Genomic DNA, 22,083 nt, shown 5'->3' with positions numbered 1-22,083 from the left:
AGCTCATTATTATTCCCCCACTGGAACATTAAAACAAAGGCAAGTCAAGCTTGACTAGTTCAGGTCTCTTTGTTTTAATGTCCCAGTGGGGGAATAATAATGAGCTTGTCCTCCAGCATGGCGGATTTTGTACCATGTGATCGTTAGTTGCAAAAGGCCTATTGTGAAGCACGTGCAGCACGATTTTTTAACTCGTTTAACCAATGACATTCACGTTTTGTGGCGTTGGTGAGTTCATTTCTAAAAACTAAGCGAAGTTCATTTTTACCTTGTTATCAAGGTGAAGTTCAGCTTCTAGTGATTCTATACCCTTAGAAGGGCTCCTGCAAAGAAATTTTTAATTATTCCAAGGAAAAAACTCATGCGGTTTCCTGCGGTACATTCCATGCAAAATTTCCACAATAAATTCAAAGCCAATAGAGACTATTCATACACCTTTTTCCAAAATGGCCTTCATTTAAATATTCCCTTGATGCCTCGTTTTTAAGCTTAAAATTCAAAAGAGTATTTTGCCTTGAACGAGTCATCAAGGTCTAATTTGAATAAAAACAAAAGAATATCTAAATGACGGCCATTTTGGAAAAAGGTGTATTCACTCCACTTGTTCAATCGAAAGAGGATTATTATGCGCCACACAGCCGCCACTGAGTTTCTTTAAATAGAGAGTCCTTCGCATATGCTGAGTCCAATATGGCTGCCCTGACATCCTACGCACATGCTGTACTTAGCCTCACTTTCAAAGCCAATGAAAGTGAAAGTGCCCCACAGCAAAGTGGTTTGGATTCGATTCCCAGACTCGGCGTCATACGTGGGTTGAGTTTGTTTGTTCTCTGCTCTGCTCTGCCTCTTTTTTCGGGTATTCCAGATTTCCCCTCTCCTCAAAAACTTACCTATAATTTGATACGAATTGATTTGACTTGATCTAATTTCTGTACAGTGCACCAGCCCTAAATACACTTCTCACTTAAATAAAGTTTCTCTGTGGCAATTTGCCTTCCTCCTTCCAAATGAATTGAAAACGAATGAAAACGAAAAAAAAAAGAAGCGAAAACCAAAACTAAACTTAACTTGAGAAAAAAAAAGGTGGAAATTTTCCGCCAAATGGAATTGCAAGTAATATTGCAACAAAGGATAAGGTACCATTTTAGAGACATAGAGTGATCAAAATTTGTCGCTAAATGGAACAATCACGGGTTTTCATCCAAAGAGCGTGGTTTAGTATCACGAGAGAGAGGGTGAAGTGATGTTCCAGTTATTTCGATAGAAAACGAAAAAAGAGGATTCCGCCTAAAGATATATATTTTTGACAGATTTCCGGTCGAACGGAATGTTTTTACACCAGAGCGAACGGTTTCCCTATTATATAAAAAAGGGAGCTGTAATTGGCGTTAGACTTCCCATTTGGACACGCTTAGAAAACGCGGCTCGCCTCAGAAATGCCGTATTTGGCAAGTGTTCTAATCAAGAGCTTGACTGCGGATGACAGGAAAGGAGAACTTACTTATTGATCTTCGTGATCTTGACATTGCCCCAGTTCATTAGCGTGACCATTTCTCCTTCTGTTAGCGTGACAGCATCCGCGCCTTCGATAAACACCTTGGGCGAGTACCACACCTCTTTGCTGCCAACACTGGGATTCTGTTAAGGAGAAGTGAGCACAGTTTAACTTTGAAAATTCTGAAGCACATCCTATTCTATCGCCTTCTATCACTTCTTCTTGAGTACAGTTTTACTTTGAAAATTCTGAAGCACATCCTATTCTATCGCCTTCTAAAAGCCGGATGACATTTCAGTTTTTTCTTTCTTCCTGTAATCTACACAATCTACATTGTACATCTGAGGCATGTATATGTATATCAAAATGTTATGCATCTGAGAACCAATCCCGAGTTCCAAATTCTTCAAAACGTACACGTTTGCCGCTACTTTAACACACTATTCCACATAGTATTTGATCAGTTTTATTCAGTGAGCAAACAACTGTGACGTAGATTCAGAAAGACTTTACATTTCAAAGTCGCAACAAATTTCCTAAAGCTACTACCTAGAAAACATTTTTAAGCTACAAAAAGTTAGCGTTTCGTTTACCAGATAGTTTGGTTTATGTGTTTTGATTCAATTGGAAAACAGAAAAAGGATTATCGGCATTTTCGCAAGTTAGGAATGAGGGAGACATGCAGAAACCTTAGGATGTAATGGACATTCTTTCACTTCTTCTTGAGCTTCTGGAATGAAAATGGGAACCATCTCGTCCTTTTGAAGAGCTGTGTACCTCGGGGCTATAGGATCAATCACCTGAGAAATAAAAAATTACATTGAGCCAAGAAAGGTCGGAAGCTTAAGGTAAATTCACAAGGAGACAAGGAGTGAGAAGATGGGAATTGAACCCACGACCGCAACACAAATTTTGAAATAGATCACCGTTGCTCTGCCGACTGAGCTACGACGCCAAACACAATCAAACCGCGATTAGTTGAGACCTTATTTTTCGGTAATTTAACACGCGCAAGTGCCTTTGTCATCCAATACGGAATATGAACGCCTTAAAATGTTGGCCTACAAAATTCTAAAGAAACCACGACGCGGTTACGGCGGCCAAAACTTCACTTCAAAACGCACGTTTGCACTGGCTGGAATATTTCACGATTTCTTCCATCTTGTTTAGGTTGTACAAAAAGGGCGACGTATCCTACAAATTGGTTGATATGAATGGCTTTGAAGTAAAGTTAGAGAATAGCGAGATTAAGCATTGTGTTTTCCTAAAAAACAAAGAAACCGGTTTGATTTAGTACAATTTCTTGCTGTTGCATCTTGTCTAGAGATATAGACTAGAGCAACCTCTTTACGGTCAAACTCTTAGGGCGCGTTCGATTGACCCTATTCCGGAATAGGAATACATGGAATATAAGTTAGAAATCCTTTGTTTTTGCGGAGATTCACATTAAAATTGTCAAACATCTGCTAAAATGCTATTTTAAACATATTTTGAGCATCCTTGCTGCTTCGAAACGCGCCAAATATACCGTTTTAATCATCACTCCACGTATTCTTATTCCGGAATAGGGTCAATCGAACGCGCCCTTAAATTTGGTCATTTCAAGGTTCTGCCAAGAAAAGCATGCCAAAGAAATGTACAAAAACGTAAAATGCACGTGCGGGGCGTGCAGTGCCATTGGTTGCAGTCACACTTGAGAGAAACACAGTGTAACACTACTGTTGACACTTGAGTAGTGTCAACTCTCTGGTCTTTTGAATCCCTAGGGGAACACTGAACAATAGAACTTGATTTTAGGACTAGTGTAAACTCCCTAATGCGATCGCAACCATTGTCTTTGCTCATGGAGGCTATTGCTTTGTTTCCTTCTCAATTTCGCCGTCGTCGGCGTGCATCTTATAAGGAGCATTTCTTGACAAGGTGAAGAAGACAAACGAATGCGACAAAAGTTATTAAATTTTCAGCATCTCATCTGCCCACACACCTTCTTGTTGAGGGCCCAAATTTTGTCCCATTCCATGTGAACATTTGCCTTCGAGGATCCCTAGAGAAGCAAATAAACAAGACGAAAACTTCAATTTCAGTTGATCTTAAGTGTCTCGAAAACTGACAACAAACAAGTGTATCAAGAATGGGTTTCTCAAACGACAAACCATTTTAATTTATTTTTCTATTCGTTTTTTCCCATAGGTGCCACATTCTAAGACAAGAGTTAATAAATGAAAGCTATATAAATTTGAATTGCGAAGAGAACCAAGTTACTGCTCAAGTAACGTTAATTAATAACTGCGATGATCAGCATCTTAACACGTGCCACGTTCTATCAGCGGCAAAAAGGAAAATCTGTCACCAATAGAGCGCATGCGTTTACAGGCTTTTAGAGCTGGCTGCATAAATCCGCTCATAAAGATTCGTTCATTTGACTAACTGCGTCTACCGTTTTTTGATTGGTTCAATGTATGCTTGTGCGGTCTGTTGTGATTGGCCAAGGCAAATGGTTTGGTCTTGAATTCACGACACTCGAGTAAAACCACTTATTTATTATACCAAACTAAAAAGGCCCTGCACAAGTATCTTTCCCTACCTGCAGCACAATAAATTCCCTCAATCCTTCGACAGTCATGCCTCGCCTCAGAACTCCACGGACTGTTGGGAATCTTGGATCATCCCTGATAGATGTCAAATGAAGGATAACCAACAGTAATAATAGTAACGTCACTATCAACAAAATTGAGCATAGAAATCTAAATAATTTAAAGGGACTATGTCACGTTATTTTAGGGTTCTTAGGAACATCTTTCGCTAATCCTGATTCGTTACATCACAGAAAAGATGATTCTGAGCAAAAACGGCCTTTACCCAGGCAGTTTGCCATAAACTTGGAAAACGTAGAGCCACCACTTTTCAAGATTACCCACAGACAATCCGTTTCAATCTTGTCCATTTGTGTACATCCATGATCCTCTTTCATTTTGTTGTATTTCTTTTATGTTGTTCAACGGTTTTAACTGGTTATAATTTTGCGTGACATAGCCCCTTTGAATGAAATCAAGCATTGGTTTCTTAGGTAAGAAGATAACCAGAATACCCGGGTAAAGACCTCCCAGAGCAGAGAACCAACAAGTCAACCGACATATGACGCCCCGTTCAGAAGTCGAATCCCAACCTGAGAAGGGATACTCCTCAACACCGCACCAGCCTTTCTAGCACTGTGTTGCAACTGTCGCCTTACATACTTTCACTCATTCTATTAAGAAGAAATGAATGAAATCGGTGTAGGCAGTTTAGTCTCCTTTCTCATTCCGACCTCGATGAACGGTGGCATTAAATCCGTAAGCGAGGTGCGATTCACAGAGAAAGTTCTCGAGTAAATTAGTGTCGGGAGGAAACCTTGACACTCAAAACAATACAACACATGTGGTAACAGGTAGCGGGGCGGATTCATTGGTGCGTAAGTGCGCATGCGCGTTCCCACAACTGGCGTTTAAAGGGAAACTTTCGATAAAATAGACAATGTTAAGATATGGTTATTAACTGAAACAAAATCAATTGCGTAGCTTCCACTTGTCTTCGATAGTTATGAGATATAGCATCCGAACCATTAACCGGAAGGCCATAATAAATAATTACAGTGTATCTCTTGGACAGTTTTCAAATGTAATACTGAATACAAACAATTTGCGACTTTCTAAAACAAACTATGTTTGTTAGCTAAATATTTTTCGCTTTTGTTTGGGGTAACGGAGGAAGGCTCATCCGTGCATTTTCCACGGAGAAATCAAGAGAAAACAAGAAACGATGATTCTCCCCCCCCCCCCCAAAAAAAAAAAAAGTGACCCGAGGTTACAGCCTGTGACAAAATTCCTTGGAACAGTACTCGAATATACCGATCTGAAGCTTTCGCGGTTCAGTCTCCCCTCACAATGTTTTTTTGCACTCGAGTTTCTGAGCCCATTTGGCAAAACAACATTGTGGGAGGGGAAGGTATTGCAAAATGTTTTCGCTTTTGTCGACCTCGTCGTCGTAGATCTTAAGCCCCGTGCAAACGGACGCAACATTGTTGGCCAACATTGTTGGGTGATGCACAAAGTTTGAAGCCGCGCATCGGTGGCTCAGTTGGTTGAGCATCAGGCTGCCATGCAGGAGTTCGACTCCGGCTGGACCAACAATCAGGGTCTTAAAACAACTGAGGAGAAAGTGTTGCCTTTGCAATTACACCCGTAGACTTTCAAGTCTTCTCCGCTAAGGACGATAAGCCGTAGGCCCTGTATCATAAATATCGATCTTCCATGTTCCTTAGTTCCCTGTGGGACGTTAAAGAACCAAAACACTATTCGAGAAGAGTAAGGGATAAAGTTCCCGGTTGTGGCTGTCCTTTGTAAGTGCATGGGTGTGGGGGTATAGCAGGTCCACATCAGGTGAATAGCTGCCAAAAATGCAACCTGCTTAAACAAATATATAACAAATAAACAAACTGGTCAGACTTTTGAGTCCAAGAATTTCTTTTGTTCGGTGATCGCCGAAGCGTTGCGCAACAATATTGGATCCGTTTGCACAGCTCTCCCAACATTGTTGTGGCCACGCACGCGCATTGACACGCAACGTATTGACACGTTGAAAACAAAATGGCAGCTGAATTTCTCCTTCCCATAATACAGTGCACGTCCTTACATTGTTGGGAGTTGTTGAGTATGTTCGCACGGGGCTTTAAATCCGGAACCCAGAAATCACTTCTTGAGTACATGTAGTCCCAACATAGTATCATTGATTAAAAGTATCCATAAGAAAATATAAAGAGCTTACCATCCCTCCACATAACCCTGGTCTACAAGATGAGTCAGCTTTCTCTTCGACATCACAGTGTTCTGAAGGGTAAGCCGACTGAATTCATAGATGTATGGCTTTCTAATACCTATGGAAATTGAAAACCCAGACCAGATTTAAGCACTGAACTAATCCGCTCGGCTTCCCTGCATCCTTGACACCACATAACAAAATTTTACAATAGTAGAAACCCTGGTCAAATCAGTATTTTGTGATAAACGAATACACGAACAAATTTCATCCTTCTCAATTTTTTCTTGACAAGAAAAAGCTGGCATGCTACATTTTTCCTTGGAAAGGGAAGCTTATTAACGAAAACTTGCTGGTGTAAACGGGGCTTTAGTGTTTCAAGGCTGTAATGTTATCTTTTAAAACACCCTGGGACAGTCCGTTCAAAATCAGTTGCACCACCAGCTCCAGTCACGCAAGCAAGCTGGTTTGGCTGCCGCATGTGACGAAAGCAGGGATGTCACACTTAGTGACAGAACTGCTGACAATCAAATTCAAGGATTTTTTTCAAAATCTCTTCATATTAACTTTGCATCAAAAGCAAAGATATCTAAGAAAAGAATAAGTTACTAGATCCTGTAACATTGAAGACATTTAGACTTGAAAAAGTCAGGATGAAGGATAGACCATTTTCAAAACATCAAATATTCAGCCTGATGGTGAGGCAGTGATGACAAAAACAATAGAAAAATGTTGGAATGAATGTGAAAAATATTTACATAATATCATCCACTTTTCTTTGTCTTTGTCCTCACTGCCTCACTATCAAACTGAATTTTAATATATCAAAAAAAGGCTATTCTTAGGGAACACCAGCTTTCGAATCCATCATGGAATCTTTCATGATAAAGAAATGGCAGAACAAACGGTGAGTCTGACCCTTAGTGCTTGCTACAATAGCTTAGATTCTTTAGCCTTTTCAGTGGTCTCTTAGGTACCTGCAAAAGATGAAATGTACATGTTCTCACCTAATTGCTCAATAAACCAATAATATTGAGGGTCCCGATCATGATATTCAGTGGTCCTAAGTGCGTGCGTGACTCCCTCAACACTGTCCACAATGGGGCAAGCGAAATCATACGTAGGATAAACCCTATGAAATAAAACAAGACACAAACAGCCACAACAAGTTAAAGACACAAGGTTTCACCCAAGAGATCACCACATTTTGCTGCTGGTCATTGATTTAGTGATTGATGAACTTTCTTTTTTTCTGGAAAGCTAGAAGAGTACTTAAAAAGAACAAAGTCATGTACATCTCTGAAGAGGTAAATAAGACATTAGACGGTTGAAAAAAATGAATGATTATTAAATTTACGTCTGAAAACGAGAATAAATGACAGACATACTTGTACTTCGTTCCTGTTCGGACATGCTCCTCCGGTTTACACCTGTACATTGTTGGGTCTCTCAGGCAACCATTCTCCGACTGGTAATCTAGTTTTGCCCTTAGAGCAAATCTCTGGCCATATTCTGTGCCCTTCTTCATCTCCTCCCAGACTTCAAGATTCTTTTCAACAGCTAAAAGGAGAGTAAATGCACATGTTGTACTGTATCTGTAAAACTCCAATGCTGGAGGAGGGAGGGGATGGTTCTTTCCAAGTGATATGCACACATTGTAAGTTAATTTTGGGGGATGGGTATAACATACACGTACTTACAGTACTGGGCCCGGTTGTTCGAAAGCCGATTAACTTAACCCAGGATTAGCGTAAGCTTTGGTTTCATTTTTTGAACTTTTGAGTAAAAGTTTCTTTTGATTATTTTTCTTTTTCAAGATTAACTTCTTTTTATGTATAATTTTGCCAAATTTCAGCGCTGAACAAACTTTTTGAAGTAGAGAAACAAACTCCTTGGTTAAATTTTAATCTGGGATTAGCGTTAATCGGCTTTTGAACAACAGGCCCTGAATGCTACAGCTTCAAATTTATATTTCTGGAGATGCAGGGTGTGATGCTTGTTCAAGAGCTGCGGTTTTAGAAAAATGATGACCGCAAGAACACAAAAGGCATTTTCTTTTGTACAGTGTTCACTGCGTTATTTGGTGATTGAAAAGAAGGTGGCAGCTTTAGATTGAGTTACCGTAGGCTAGGTTTGTTTTAGAGAGTGGAATTTGAGCTGTTAAATAAAGAACTGTTTCATTGAAGTGCCAAATAGATGGGGAGCAAATGTTCTGCTTATTTGAGTGCCTGTGTTATGTTTTTCTTGTATCTGTACACACTATTAACCCATTGCCTCTTAGGAGCGAGACTTACATAGATGTTACTCTGTCTAATGCCAGCTGATTTTGCTTGTCAATAGGAGTCGGTTCAGCAGTCCCAATTACACCACTGATTCCTAGGATGGCACATGGCGCCATGGCCGCTGGCTGTATATTGTAGTAGCTCCGCCATTTTGGCTATCGTTTTACTTTATGCAGGTATCTTGTTATTTGTTTTGTTCATGTCTTTTGTTCGTTCTGTGTGTGTATAGATGTCTGCATACTCTATGATACTAAGCAGGTCTAGTGTCTAACTAGAAAACCTTACGGTTTATTTAGATGCTTGGCATTTCCCTGTATGTAACTTATATTTTAGTATCTTATTAACTGTCTAATTTCTCTTCTCTTTTTCTAAATATAGAAAACATTGTAATGTTATATACTGTAAGAATGGAAATGTAAATAAACTATTGTTGTTGTTGTTGTTGTAGGAGTGAGACTTTACTCTTTCTAATGCCAGACGATTTTACTCGTTAATAGGGGGTGGTTCAGGAGTCAATCAGCTTTTTACAATGAATGCAAAATTCTCGCGCGCTCATTGGCTAATTTTTATTGTCAATAAGCGGACAGACACATAAATTTATAATTTATGCGATAATGATGCGATATTCCTCACGTCAGCTTGAGGTTTCTCGCATTTTTGTCCTGCGTTCTTCTTGTGTTTTGATTTAATTTTGATCCCTCTGCCTTTTTGTTATTGTAAAAAACAAATTGATGTCAGTTTTTCAGGCGTCTGTCGGCTATCGCCTCGTGGATCCACAGCTACTTTGACTATGTTATGATGAAATTCATGATCAATAACAAGACAGACGCATGAAAAACTGACATCAATTTGTTAAATGGAGGTCATTATTTGAGTAAATACATGTACAGTACATGTATTTTGGTAAGCAGAGAAGCCTATGTTGAAAAGAATTCTAGAACATCCATTGGCATCTGAACTCACAATTGTCCCGGTTCACTGATTTTATGCGGTGCTCCCGCTCTTCTTTCATCTTATCCCCAGGAGTGTCATCTGCATAGGCTTTGCCTTCGCGAATCATTTTCTCAGCGAAATTCATGATAGTATCAAAATGATCTGATGTATGAGTGAACACATCTGGTTTGACTTCTAACATAGCAAGATCCTCGAGGATAACCTTCTCGAATTCTGCATTCTCCTTTGCGGGATTTGTGTCATCAAATCTCATGATTAATTTTCCATCATACATGTTTCTGTAATATTGGTTTAACAGAGCTGCTTTGGCGTGACCAATGTGGAGATATCTAAAAAGCAATGTGCAGATACATGTAGTTAATGCAATGTTGAAATTTATTTTGAGCTTTAGTTTTAAAATAGTGCAATGCAACACTGGCATAAAAATTGTAATCATTGCATATTCATGTCTATCAATTATTATTATTATTGTTGCAACAAACATCAATTAAGGATGTTTCTTACATGAACATTAATTGTTCATTTACCATCATCTGTGCAATATCATGTTTAAATATAAATTAAAATAAATTATAATATTAACTTACAATTATAATATTACAATTATAATATTATAATTATAATAATTATAATTTTTATGATTAAAATTTTACAAAACACTACTGTACTACTATACAGATGAGTAGCACAATCATGATGTACATTTGGGAAACCAGTATCTTGAACGAACACTTCAGGCCATATCTCCGCTGGTAAAAAGTGCTAGCCACTCACATTTCGCAGATATGCTTCTTACATATTAAGTAACATTTACTGTGTAGATTAGCGAAATCGGTCGCTTAAGTTTAGAATAAACGGATTCGGTTGTCCACTTTGGGGACAAAAAATGGCGCGTCACGCGTAACACGCAAACTAGTAACACGAGCACAACAAGGTACTTCAGACGGCTTGTACTTTATTCCTCACAACGAAATCGACAACATATTTCACATAAACAATGTTGCAACCAGTAAATAAAAAACATGTGGTTAATTTCTCACCAACGACGGAGAAAAGAGGCCAAAAAGCACAACAGTCTTGAGCGTCACGCTCCTAAAATCTTCAGTGCTGTTTTGCAATTTGCGTCTGTAACCCACGGATGTTTCGTGGTTAGGCAGAATAAAATATGGTTCGAGAATGCTCATTTGTGGTAGTTGCTTTGGAGAAAGTTTTACCGAAAATTTCTCAGCACACGAGAAGCCAGAGCATTTTTTCTCAGTCTGAAACACTTTGTCCGCCATTACAATTTGCCTTAGAGCCAAAGCACAGCTTCGCAAAATGTCCTCTGTATCTTGCTTGTCCGAGCTCACATTACAAAACCCAAAGAAAAACAGAATGCTCATCTCATGTACAAATTACATGCCAAAGCTCAGAAAGAAACAATTCAAATTGTGAAAGAACGAGACCTCTTTGTGAGTCTGAAACACTTCTTGACGTTCAGAGGTTGACAAAGCGAATTTAGAGTGTGAAAGAACCAAAGGTTTCTCCTTGCAGATCCGCCATTACGTTTCGAAACGTTCCCTCAGAGCAAGCTTTGCTACCAGGCCTTGACTTGTTTTTATCCAGTTAAACCAGTTTTTTCTGGACTTCAGCCCATTTTGCCCTGTTTTTTGCAATCCATGTGGAACATTTCGCCGGAATTTCTCAATTGCGAATCAAGCGAAGCACATAATCAACTCTGAAATTAACATTTCTGTAATGTCAAAGCTAAAAATGAGAATATTTCGGGTTATTTAACAAAATTTTTTAGGGTAATCTAGGCAAAATGAGGAAATTACCATGCCTGCAAGGGGTCATGGGTAAATTTAAAATTGCTTATTTTTGATCCATCAGTACAAAAAATTTCATTTTACATCAAGATATCAGCTTAAGAGGCTATTTGATTTTGTCAGGTTCCTTTTCATCCAATTTTATGGCAGCATGAAAAATTTTGTAAAATTTCACTATGTTACACAAATGTACATCATGATTGTGCTACTCATCTACAATGTACTGCAGGTTTATTTTATTCTTTTGAATCTATCTTTTTCTTCTTTTCAGTTCTTCCCTACATGTATTTCCTCAAGGTTCCAAGTACATGTACATTGTATATGCCATTGCTTGTTAACAAAAGTTGTTGTTGATTTCTACAGAAAAAGCTATAATTATTAAAGGAATTAACTCTAAATTTGGCTTTAGAAATGATAATTTAACTACCCACAAGTACGGTAGTAGAACTTACGAGTATATTGGTACACTTGCAGCTTGTCTCCTCAACTAAAGAAATTTGAGTTCTTGTCATTTTTCGCACAGCACTTTGTAATCTGGAGTTGTCTTAAGTTTATACAGTGTATACCTACCCTTTAATTTATTATTAGTTTTAATCCGATTAATGTACCAGTATCCTGCTACATGTAAATTGGCCTGACTCTTTAACTGGCTTGCAATTTAAGCCACAGAAAGGAAAGTTGCGCACAAGTGGAAGAGGCAATTACAAAAGGAAAAGATGGTGTGAAACACTTACCCACTGGCTTCTGGTGGAAATCTTGTGACAACATTTCCTGGAGCTGCTCCTGGCAGGGTCACATATTTGCCTTCTGACTTCATTTTTGTCTGAGAGACAAAATTAATAATATGCAACACAATACATACTAATTGACTGCTCCCCATAGGGGCTTTTCAGGGCCAATGAAACACAGTTAACAAAACAGAACAACAATAAAATAACGTTAAGAATCCCAACTGGCCGGAGGCAAACCAGTTGGCTATTTACAAGTGCAACCAGGAAGTTGAACCAGGGACTACCAGGAACAAAATAATTCAACAAGTGGTTAGAGTAGGTCTTGAACCTGGGATCTCCGAATCTCAAGGCAATTGCCCTAACCACTGGGCCACACTGCCTTCCAACCTCTTGTAAAAGCTCTGCCTAACAGAAAAAATCAACCTGTCTTGGTTTATCAGAGCACAACTGTGTTCTTGAGACTCACCCCTAACTGACCACCACTGTCATTAGCTTGGCTTGGAAGAATTGCCGAAACACTGCAAAACGGTGATTGGGCACTGCAGAATGATAACCAACGAGCAACATGTTGAAATGAGCTTCCAGGTTTGATCAGGCTTTCCATCCTGCCACTTACTGAAAGAGAAACATGTACATTTGTACATGAACCTCAATTTCACTTAAATGTAGCAACTCTAAGAAAGTACACAGACTTGCACATCTGCAGTTTATCCTAAGACAAGAATTTCTAATATACAAATAGATAAAGAAACTGTGAGTTCAGCTGATAGGCTACGCTTTGTTGTTTGGCAATGGGCAAATGGGAGGCACGGTGGCCTCATTGTTAGTGTGCTCGACTCCGGATCGAGTGGTCCAGGTTCGGGGCCCTGGCCGGGTACATTGTGTTGTGTTCTTGGGCAAGACACTTTACTCTCACTGTGACTCTGTCCACCTAGGTGTACAAATGGGTACTGGTGAATTTAATGCTGGGGGTAACCCTGCGATAGACAAGCATCCATCCAGGGGGGAGTAGAAATACTCCTAGCTGCTTCATGCTACAGAAACCGGGATAAGCTCCGGCTCTAATGAGCCACTAGGCTCATACAGCTGTAAATAGACTTAGTGGGCAAAAGGAAAACTGAAGACTCCAAGTGGTTGGCAGAATTTAAATCTACGCAACCTGCATGACACTTGTTTGATGCCCTAACCATTAATGCTAATGAACCCACTGACTCCTAGAAGTGAGACTTAACAGATTTTACTCTGTCAAACACCACATGATTTTAATTGTCAAATGGGGACATCCTGAGGCACCTGAGGAAGGAATGGGTTAAAGGGAGAGTTTCACGTCTCTGAGGATGGGCAAACCGTCACGTCAGCCCATTTAATTCCATTGTTATTGAAACAATCGAAAGCACTGATGCAGGAAACGGAAACAATCCCATAGTAATGGATTATTCATTGGAATTACTTTTGTAATCATTTCATTTGTGTTATGAACCTACTGCATGCGAATAGATTACTCGTGCGTTATGACAACTCGTGCGTAGAATAAATTTTCGACCCGTACAATAAATTCGAGATCAAAACTAAACTCGATATTTTCTGTGTAAACCCGCAGTGACTTCCACCAAATTTGGGCCTTAGTCATTCAGTGTATTTGCTTTAAAATATTCTCTGTGTTTAATTAACATCATCTGGTTCAGTAAGAAACCGTAAAATTTACAACTGCTAGCATTAAAGCTTGGACATGCGTACAACGGTGAAGCTGTCCCTTTAACCAATCAGTCTCCTCCATTAACCAATTGACTCCTGGGAGTAAGACTTAACAGATTTTACTCTGTCTAACATAAGATGATATTACTTGTCAAATGGGGATGTCCTGTGGTGCCTGAGGAATTAATGGGTTAAGCTAGAACAACGACATGTACTAGTGGGAAGCCAGGTCATATCTACATGTACACTGTAGGTTCTTCATCAGGCAAGGCACCGACTTCAGGTGAAAAACGCCGCTTGAGAAAGGGGTGATCACTGGCCTGAATTTTGGCCATCAATCAAAGTGACTGAGAAAATCAAAATGTGTAAACAAAAACAATATTGAATATCTGTTAGTATATGGAATTATCACTCTTATTATCACTCTTGTTACAATCTTGTTACCAGGTCCTTTGATGCTCAGAACATGAACTTATCGTCTCAATCGCACCTTCAACCGGATGGATTTTCTCTTAACTACATTCCTGCTTCATTAGAACAAGCCATCAAAAACGGGGAGCACTTCCCGATAGTCATCAAAACTAGTGCAAATCTAATATTTAGGAAGGTGCTTTTCTAGACAAAGCTCTAACCACCACTTGACCTTGAGGTCAAAGATCAGCCATGTTATTCAATATACCACCTTGCGAAAGAAGTGATTTTCACACTTAAGGACAGTGCCTACTATTGTTATTGCGCATAAATGTAAGTTCTGCGCATCTCAAGACACTCGGATTTCCTATCAGCGGTGCTTATTAATACAGGGATATTTTTGCGTGGTTCAAAACTACCGGTATGCGGAGAAAGCAGAACTTAGCAAGTGCTCTTGGTATCCAAAAAGAAAATTGGGGGTAACCATGCATTTTTCAGAGATAATTAAGCTTGATTTTGAAAAAGAACGCCATACAGTACATGTACATTGCTTTGTATTTTAAAGCTTTTTACAAATATTGTTGATTAATTATCTTCGAAAAATGCGTGGTTACCCTCAATTTTCCTTTTGGATTTCAATAACACTTGTTTAGATCTGCTTTTCCCGTACATTCAGTGAACCTTTGAATTAGTACATGAAGGCACCATCCTTAACTGAACAATTTAAGCAACTGCCTCTTATAATCACCTGAAAAATTTAGGTACATTGTAGCTTCAATGGGATTCGAACCCACGATCTCTGCGATGCCAGTGCAATGCTCTACCAACTGAGCTACGAAAGCTACTCAGTTGGGAGCAGGTCAATTTTTTTAGTTCATGACTGTGTTCTTGTGAAAGGACTGATCAATGACAGAAATGTATGTATGCAAGAATCACGTCTACCTTTGGTTTGTAACCTGCACTTTAAGTATACATTTCTTCCATACACCACCTTGCCTTTAGCAAATGTTCCCTTTTGTTTCACAGAGGCTGCGAGTGCCATTCTTTTGGCCACCAAACTGTGGACAGTCATGGTACATTTGTATACATGTATGTACATTGTACTACATGTACTTATTAAAGGTTTTGTAATCATTGGCAACCACCACTACTACTTTATCAAAGATCTGAGACTGTGCCAGACGTGGCTCAGCACTCAAATGAGAGTGACAATAGCCACCTTATTTTTAATAGTTTTATAAGGAATGTGGATGCAAAAATTCAAGATTCACAGTAAACATATGTAAAAATTTTAATTCGGAACTATAGACCCTATGCAAAAATGGCTGCCTTCAAATTATTCTTTTGTTCATATTCAAAATAGCCCAACTAACCTCGTTTTTGAGACAAAAATTTTAAAGAATTTGTTATGTTATCCTGAACGAGGTTAGTTGGGCTATTTTGAATATGAACAAAAGAATAATTTAAAGGCAGCCATTTTTGCATAGGGTCTATCACTTACTCAATACATGTACTTAAGTGATAATGACAAACCTTTCAATGCCGCCCACACTGCAAAGTCAGCCAGAGTCAGAGAATGGCCAACAAGGAAAGCAACTGGTGCAAGACTCTTATTCAAGCGAATTAATGCACTGTTAACATCACTGGCATTTTCCAAGGAATTCAAACTAAATTCCAACCAATGGTCAACCTAAAATAAATTATTAAAGAATACTAATTTTGTTACCCTTAAACTTGTGCCACTGTAGTTAAAGGCATATTATTTCATTCAGCTATTAACATCTACCTACATGCAGGGTTTTTGACAGTTTCATTAAGTAGCAGACATGTGTATTTCTGAAAGCACTGGAAGTGACATTTTTGGTGCCGCAAGGGGGGTAGCATAGAACACTCAGAAACACTGTTTCCAGTGTTTCTGGAACCCAAGAATCAGTTTCCCAGGCAAGGCTGGAGTTCACTCAAATTCTCTTTAAAAAGTAAGTAAAAAAAAATTATAATTAAAATAAAACAAGCCCCTCAAATATTGGCATCAAAGTACCGGACATGGAATGAGAAACCGCCGCAAAAAAACGTCCGGCATCCGGCCTCAAACAAAAACCCTACTACACATACATGTATCTATATTTGTGCCATGCCACGTTAACATTGCAATATCATTGGTACAATGTCTGTTGGGCTATCGCTGGACCAATACTTAAGGTCTTTGAATAACTGAAAAAGTGCTGCCTTAATGTTTGTCATTGCACAAGCTAGTTTGCATGGAAATGGTGAAACTTTGTATTCTTCTTAGAAGGACAATACAGACCTTGGGCTCTGTCAGAGTGCAACTGTTTCCGATACAATTATTGTGTAGGATTTCAGAGAGCCACTTAATATTGTTTAAGAAAAGTGCAATCATTGGCATGTACAGTGTACATGTACATGTGTATGCCTTGCCCCTTGCAAGATGGTCCATCATCTGCAGGTAAGGTCAGTGAGCATAAAGATAGATCAAAATAAGTATGTGCTATTTCATCAACTCACAGGTGATACTACTGTTAGTACAAAATTCTCATCTTTCAAGCACCCACTAACATAGCACCTCAGTATCATTAAAAACTCTGTTTTCAGAGTAAAAAATAATAATAATACAGTCTGCACGAAGTAGCTTGAAGCCAATTTTTAACACAGTTACTGCAAAAAGTGATACTCGGTTTTGTGGTAAAAGGGTTAGCAACATCAAAGGCATGTCCACTCTAGAACTACAGGTACATGTAATTGTCCCTTTAAGGCTGAAATCCAATTTGACCCAACAAACAGCAGCACTGCATCACTTTCCTTACCTCAGATGCTTGCAGCGGATTTTTCCCATACAAACCCTCAGCAGGAAAAGACCTTGCAATGTATCGTGAAATCGAATGGTCTGTTGTTAGAGTCAACTCCCTGAAAAATAAACTGTCTGTTAGTTTCTTTCTCCTTACTTGCAGTAGTTACAGTGCTTGTGATCCTACTTTCACTTTCATTCACTATTTCCCCCATTCCACAATGCATTACATTTTACATAAAAACAATATACACGTAAGTTATTTACTCTTGGGACTATATCATGCTTCAGTGAACTGCATATATATTGTTTTCATGCAAATAACCAGCCCCAAAATGAACTGTATTATGGGTTATGCAAAAATAGAGAATTAACTTTTTTTTAACAAATTTACTTACAAGTTACAATACATACCGTATTTACCCGTGTATAAGTCGATCCCATGTATAAGTCGACCCCCCATTTTTGATGGCAAAAAACGCAAATTTCTTAATTTCTTTGTCAAATGTTCATGGGACACTAATCTTGTATTCTTCGATTTCTGGAAATGTGGATACACAAAAAAATCAGGGCCTCAAGCGCTTAATAATAGTCTTGTTGTTCAGCAACTGTTGTATATGTGGAAACATTTTGTCCTTGAGTTTCGAAAAAGTTCTCAGAAAATCGAACGTATAAACCTGAAACTCACCTGTTTCGTTGTTCAAGGATAAAGGGCTTTAGAGGATAAGTACAATGCAACATCACAGAAGCAGGAGTCAATCTTTGAAATTGCGAACAATGCGAAAATGTGCAAGATTTAATTGGTCCTTGACTTACAAAACAAAACTCATAAACCAAACAATACGAAGTTTGCAAAAGCATTTAAATTTGCCAGGTTTGTATAAAGAATAAAAAACAATCATTACTAAGCAGCATTTTCACGCAATCACGAGTGACGATGCTTGCACGCAAACACGAGGTATTGCGCCAGGCTACTAAGCCATTGAACGATCGTGTTTTATTCGAAGAAACAGAAATGCCTTTTAAAGCTTTCCGCCTTTGGAAAACGAAAATTTCCAGTGTCTATTTTATATTTGTGCTTGTGAGTATCTTCAACATTTAGAGTTGGACAAACCCTTTTTTATTTCAACTGGAATTGCTTACATTCGTTTTGAAGTCTTTTGTCATTCATTTTGAAGTCTTTTACAATGTATCAGCTTTTGTCCACTGCGTTTGTTATGCCCAAGACAACATTATTATGTTAAATTTGAATAGATTACTTAGCTGGAACTTGGCTCAAAATCTTTGACCCGTGTATAAGTCAAGGGCGATTTTTGGAGCTTTTTTTGAGGCCATAAAAGGTCGACTTATACATGGGTAAATACGGTAATTATATTGCCTACACTGGATCTGGAGAGCTCACCTGGTATTTCCTTGGTGTTTATAAATAATGAATGACATTAATTTGGATATTGTTTAACTTACTCAGATATCTTGAGTGAAGTGCTATCAGCCCATTCTAGTTGCACTGGGCAAGTGTCCTTTAAGTACTCTACGGTAAGGAGCGTTACTGTGAAATAAAATAATACTCAATAAAAATGCTTGATGAATTAAGACACTGTTGTGCTGCATGCAATGTAACTGCAATGTAAATTTCTCACAAATATTTCCTAGAACACTTCTAAGGAAAAATCAGGTGCTGATCACATTGCAGATAAACAGGCTAAAAAAAGGAAGGTGATGCAATCAATCGGTGTAAAATTAGCAGACCAGGAGTAAAATAATAAAAATAGAGAAGTGGTAGTCAGGAGGTGACATAGTAAGATAATGGTTTGACACTGACTAGTTTTTTTGATGTTTCGTGCAAGACGTTTCAAGCCTTCATCAGTTGCAATATAACGGTAGCACATGTGAGTAAGCCTTTAACTGACAGCTTCAATAATACCCAAGGAAAAATTCGGAAATTCATCTGCCATTTCTGCGGATGATGGCGTGAGATTTTGTTTTTCCCGTGCTTTGTACTCTCATAAAGCACGCTGTTTAAACCAATGAGAGTGCGTGTTATAAAGAAACTTTATTATGATAAAATAATAATATGCAAACTGCTGAAACAACTCAAACCCCAAATGCTAATAGTAACATTAGGCATAATAAGGCCAGAAACAATGATCAGGCAAAGGTTACCATTAGCAAAGGGGTTTGGATTTTTTCTGCAATTTGCATACATTAATATTATTTTATCCCTGGTCTGCAGTCTGCATTTTACATGGGCAGGTGATGCAATACCATTGCAAGTGGTGAATCGTTAACATGTGACTATGCATGACATGTACCGTATTTCCTAAAATTGCAACAAATGGAGAAATAAAAAAAGGTAGAAGAAAATGAATTCTTCTTTTCGTCCATTTTCGATTTCGGCAAAATAATCTTCCTTGAATAGGCCGGCGTCTACACCACACATCACAAAATCGAAGGCTCTTGATTTTGAAATTTGTGGCACGCAGTCTGGATAATTTTTTCGATCGCGATTTGGAGGGAATCGAAGCCCTGCGTTTCGATCTAAATTTAGTTACTGCTTCCTATGATTCTTAGAAATCTCACTGAAATTTTGAAAAAAAACAAATTCCCGGAACATAAAGGCAATCTACTTAAGTCACGATGGATTGATTGTATAAGATCTGGAAGTTTCACCTTAATTAGAGGGGACAAAAAATAGGGATTTTGTATGAAAACAGCTCCTCAATAGCAAGGATTTAAAAGTATAAACGCATCGACGGCAATAATCTGATCGAAATCGATGGCAAAAAATAATTGCCACATTCGAAGAAATTTGAAATCAACATCGAAATCTGTATGACTTCCGCGCAAAATCGCTTACCTGCAGGAGGACGAGACGAACTAGCTGTCACAGTTTTTGTTTTCATAGCAGTCTTAGCAAACTCTGTAGACGTGTTAAATGAAACAACCATGATTCTACGGCACCAGAGCGAGAAATTTTGTCCACCTTCCACCCGCAAACAGCGTGCGAGCATGAGTGAGTGACAACAGAGCCCAGCGTATTTAAGGTACGCGGTTGACAAACTAGGTAGGTTGGTACTTCATGTACGTGGTAATGGATGACTCAATCTTTGTTTGTGCAGCAGCGATGTACGGATGGCAGCGTAAACGGTCGACGAAAACGCCACAAATTTGTGATGGGTGTCAGATGGTGTCGCCCCAGTTACATCGCCCCAACTTTTAACTACACTATATAATCATAACTCTGCTTACGAAGTCAAAAGTTTGTAATCTATTCATCGATCGATTAACTTGAACGACTTACGAAGTACAACGCGCTTTAGAAAAGCATGTAGCTTGAGAAGTTAAAAATTGAAACTTGTACAAGTTTTCTCCGTTCCCAGCAATACCTTTGATTGAAGACCAGCGCGAACACAAATCTGGTAAAATTTTTCAATTAAACAGTACCTAAGACTCCTCGGCAGTTAGAGCACGTAAACGAGTCTACGTTTATTAAATAAAGCATAAACAAAATTCATCGAAAAGAAACATAACAACAGATCACTGATGGGAACCCCTGAGGTTGGGGCGACAAGGAGATGGGGCGACACAACCTACATTCTTGTGATATCATTGGTTAAAAAGAGGAAAAATAATCATGTTGCACGTGCGACACGCATTTTAGCACATATTTTTCAGGTCCTTTGCATGACAACGGCGTGGCATCACGAAAAATTGAGGTTTTAACGAGAACGGGCGCACAGAATGTGAATCTTTTATTCTCTCGTATTATAAAGACTGGAGTAATTTATACGAAACTACATCCGGGACTCCAGTGGTGTGAGTGGCGCATTTTCCATAGCCCGTGCGGGTACTGATGACGTCATTTCCCGCCTTCGCAGAGCGTTCGCATGGTTGTTTGTGCAAACAGTTGTGGAACATGGCGAGCGATAGATAGCTAGATTCGTGAAGTTCTCTGAAGCTGACGTAAAATCCGTCTCTGAGAAACAAGAAAATGCTAACATGAAGAATAAAACTTCGTAGAACTTTAAACTATTCAAGGAGTTCCATGCAAGTGACGAAGAAATGCGAAAATTGAAGAAATTCCTGCCTCAGAGCTGCAAGAATTTGCGATATAAAAGTTTGTGCTCAGTGATAGAAAGAAAAATGGTGAGTGAAACACTCCTGTCTATAATTATGATAAAAAGAAAATTACACGTTAGCTCGACATGAGATATGAATTTTATGTTAACCGTGTATTAATATCCTCTATTTCTCATCGAGCCGTTCGTATAAAAGGATACTTCGTCTACAGTGAACGAAATAAAATAATAAGTTCTTATATCGATTTAGCCAAGCCTAAAAGCGGAACTCCCGTTTCTAACCCCAGAAAGTAATATAGTGTTTATGGGAATAATTATACTTCTGCATAAAGTACAAAATCTCGTCATAAGTGTATAAAGTTTACAGTGATCAAACACCTCTGAGCTGAAACAACAGTAAACAAGCACTGAAGCCATGCAAACAATAACCAACAATTTTAATCAAAAACTATAAACCTAAAATTACATGCACAGTAATCTCTTTCACAACATTTTCGTTTGACTGACCGGCAATGTTTACTCCCTCTCTCTTCAGTTTAGAACAACAGCAAAAATCTTGCTAATTAAAAAGTCAGCCTAAGTAAATTCACTCACTCGACTGCAAAGCAGCTTAAGGACGGTGCCTACTAATTAACGATATTTAGGCCCCGGTGTGTGATTATGTAGGAAATGTTGATCTGAACAAGTGTTAGTGAAATCCAAAAAGAAAATTGGGGGTAACCACCCATTTTTCAAAGATAATTGATGAATATTTTTTGTAATACAAAGCAATGTATGGCGTTCTTTCTCAAATTGAAGCTTAATTATCTCGGAAAAATGCATGGTTATCCCCATTTTTTTTTTTTTTGGATACCAAGAGTACTTACTAAGATCTACTTTCTCCAGATAGTTTTAAACCGCGCAAAATATCCCTGTATTAGTAAGCATCACCGATAGGAAATCCGAGTATCTCGAGATGGGCAGAACGTATGCGCAATAATAATAGTAGGCATCGTCCTAAATACGACGGGACATCCATTCCACACAAAAGC

The 22,083-nt window shown here is 38.6% G+C and overlaps 1 protein-coding gene and 1 non-coding gene across 2 annotated transcripts in view; both read right to left on the bottom strand.

The window, feature by feature from the left end:
• The window catches only part of LOC137984370 (bifunctional glutamate/proline--tRNA ligase-like), a 46,367-nt gene extending 26,363 nt beyond the window's left edge, over window positions 1–20,004 (bottom strand). The window contains exons 1-15 of the mRNA XM_068831544.1: window positions 19,831–20,004; window positions 18,438–18,522; window positions 16,993–17,092; window positions 15,704–15,860; window positions 12,531–12,679; window positions 12,068–12,156; window positions 9,535–9,854; window positions 7,678–7,849; window positions 7,297–7,421; window positions 6,299–6,407; window positions 4,080–4,164; window positions 3,480–3,539; window positions 2,185–2,295; window positions 1,502–1,638; window positions 269–323 (exon numbers count right to left, since the gene is read on the bottom strand). Of these exons, the coding sequence (XP_068687645.1) occupies window positions 269–323; window positions 1,502–1,638; window positions 2,185–2,295; window positions 3,480–3,539; window positions 4,080–4,164; window positions 6,299–6,407; window positions 7,297–7,421; window positions 7,678–7,849; window positions 9,535–9,854; window positions 12,068–12,156; window positions 12,531–12,679; window positions 15,704–15,860; window positions 16,993–17,092; window positions 18,438–18,522; window positions 19,831–19,984 (1,908 nt within the window). The 5' untranslated portion in view covers window positions 19,985–20,004. The remainder of the gene's footprint in view (window positions 1–268; window positions 324–1,501; window positions 1,639–2,184; window positions 2,296–3,479; window positions 3,540–4,079; window positions 4,165–6,298; window positions 6,408–7,296; window positions 7,422–7,677; window positions 7,850–9,534; window positions 9,855–12,067; window positions 12,157–12,530; window positions 12,680–15,703; window positions 15,861–16,992; window positions 17,093–18,437; window positions 18,523–19,830) is intronic.
• Trnaa-ggc (transfer RNA alanine (anticodon GGC)) lies at window positions 14,940–15,013 on the bottom strand. The gene has a single exon. It is a non-coding gene; the product is annotated as a tRNA-Ala (tRNA).
• Window positions 20,005–22,083: the final 2,079 nt, after the last annotated feature.

This window comes from Montipora foliosa, chromosome 14 (assembly GCF_036669935.1).
Source record: "Montipora foliosa isolate CH-2021 chromosome 14, ASM3666993v2, whole genome shotgun sequence".
NCBI lineage: Eukaryota > Metazoa > Cnidaria > Anthozoa > Scleractinia > Acroporidae > Montipora > Montipora foliosa.
This window is presented reverse-complemented; position numbering and strand designations above follow the sequence as displayed.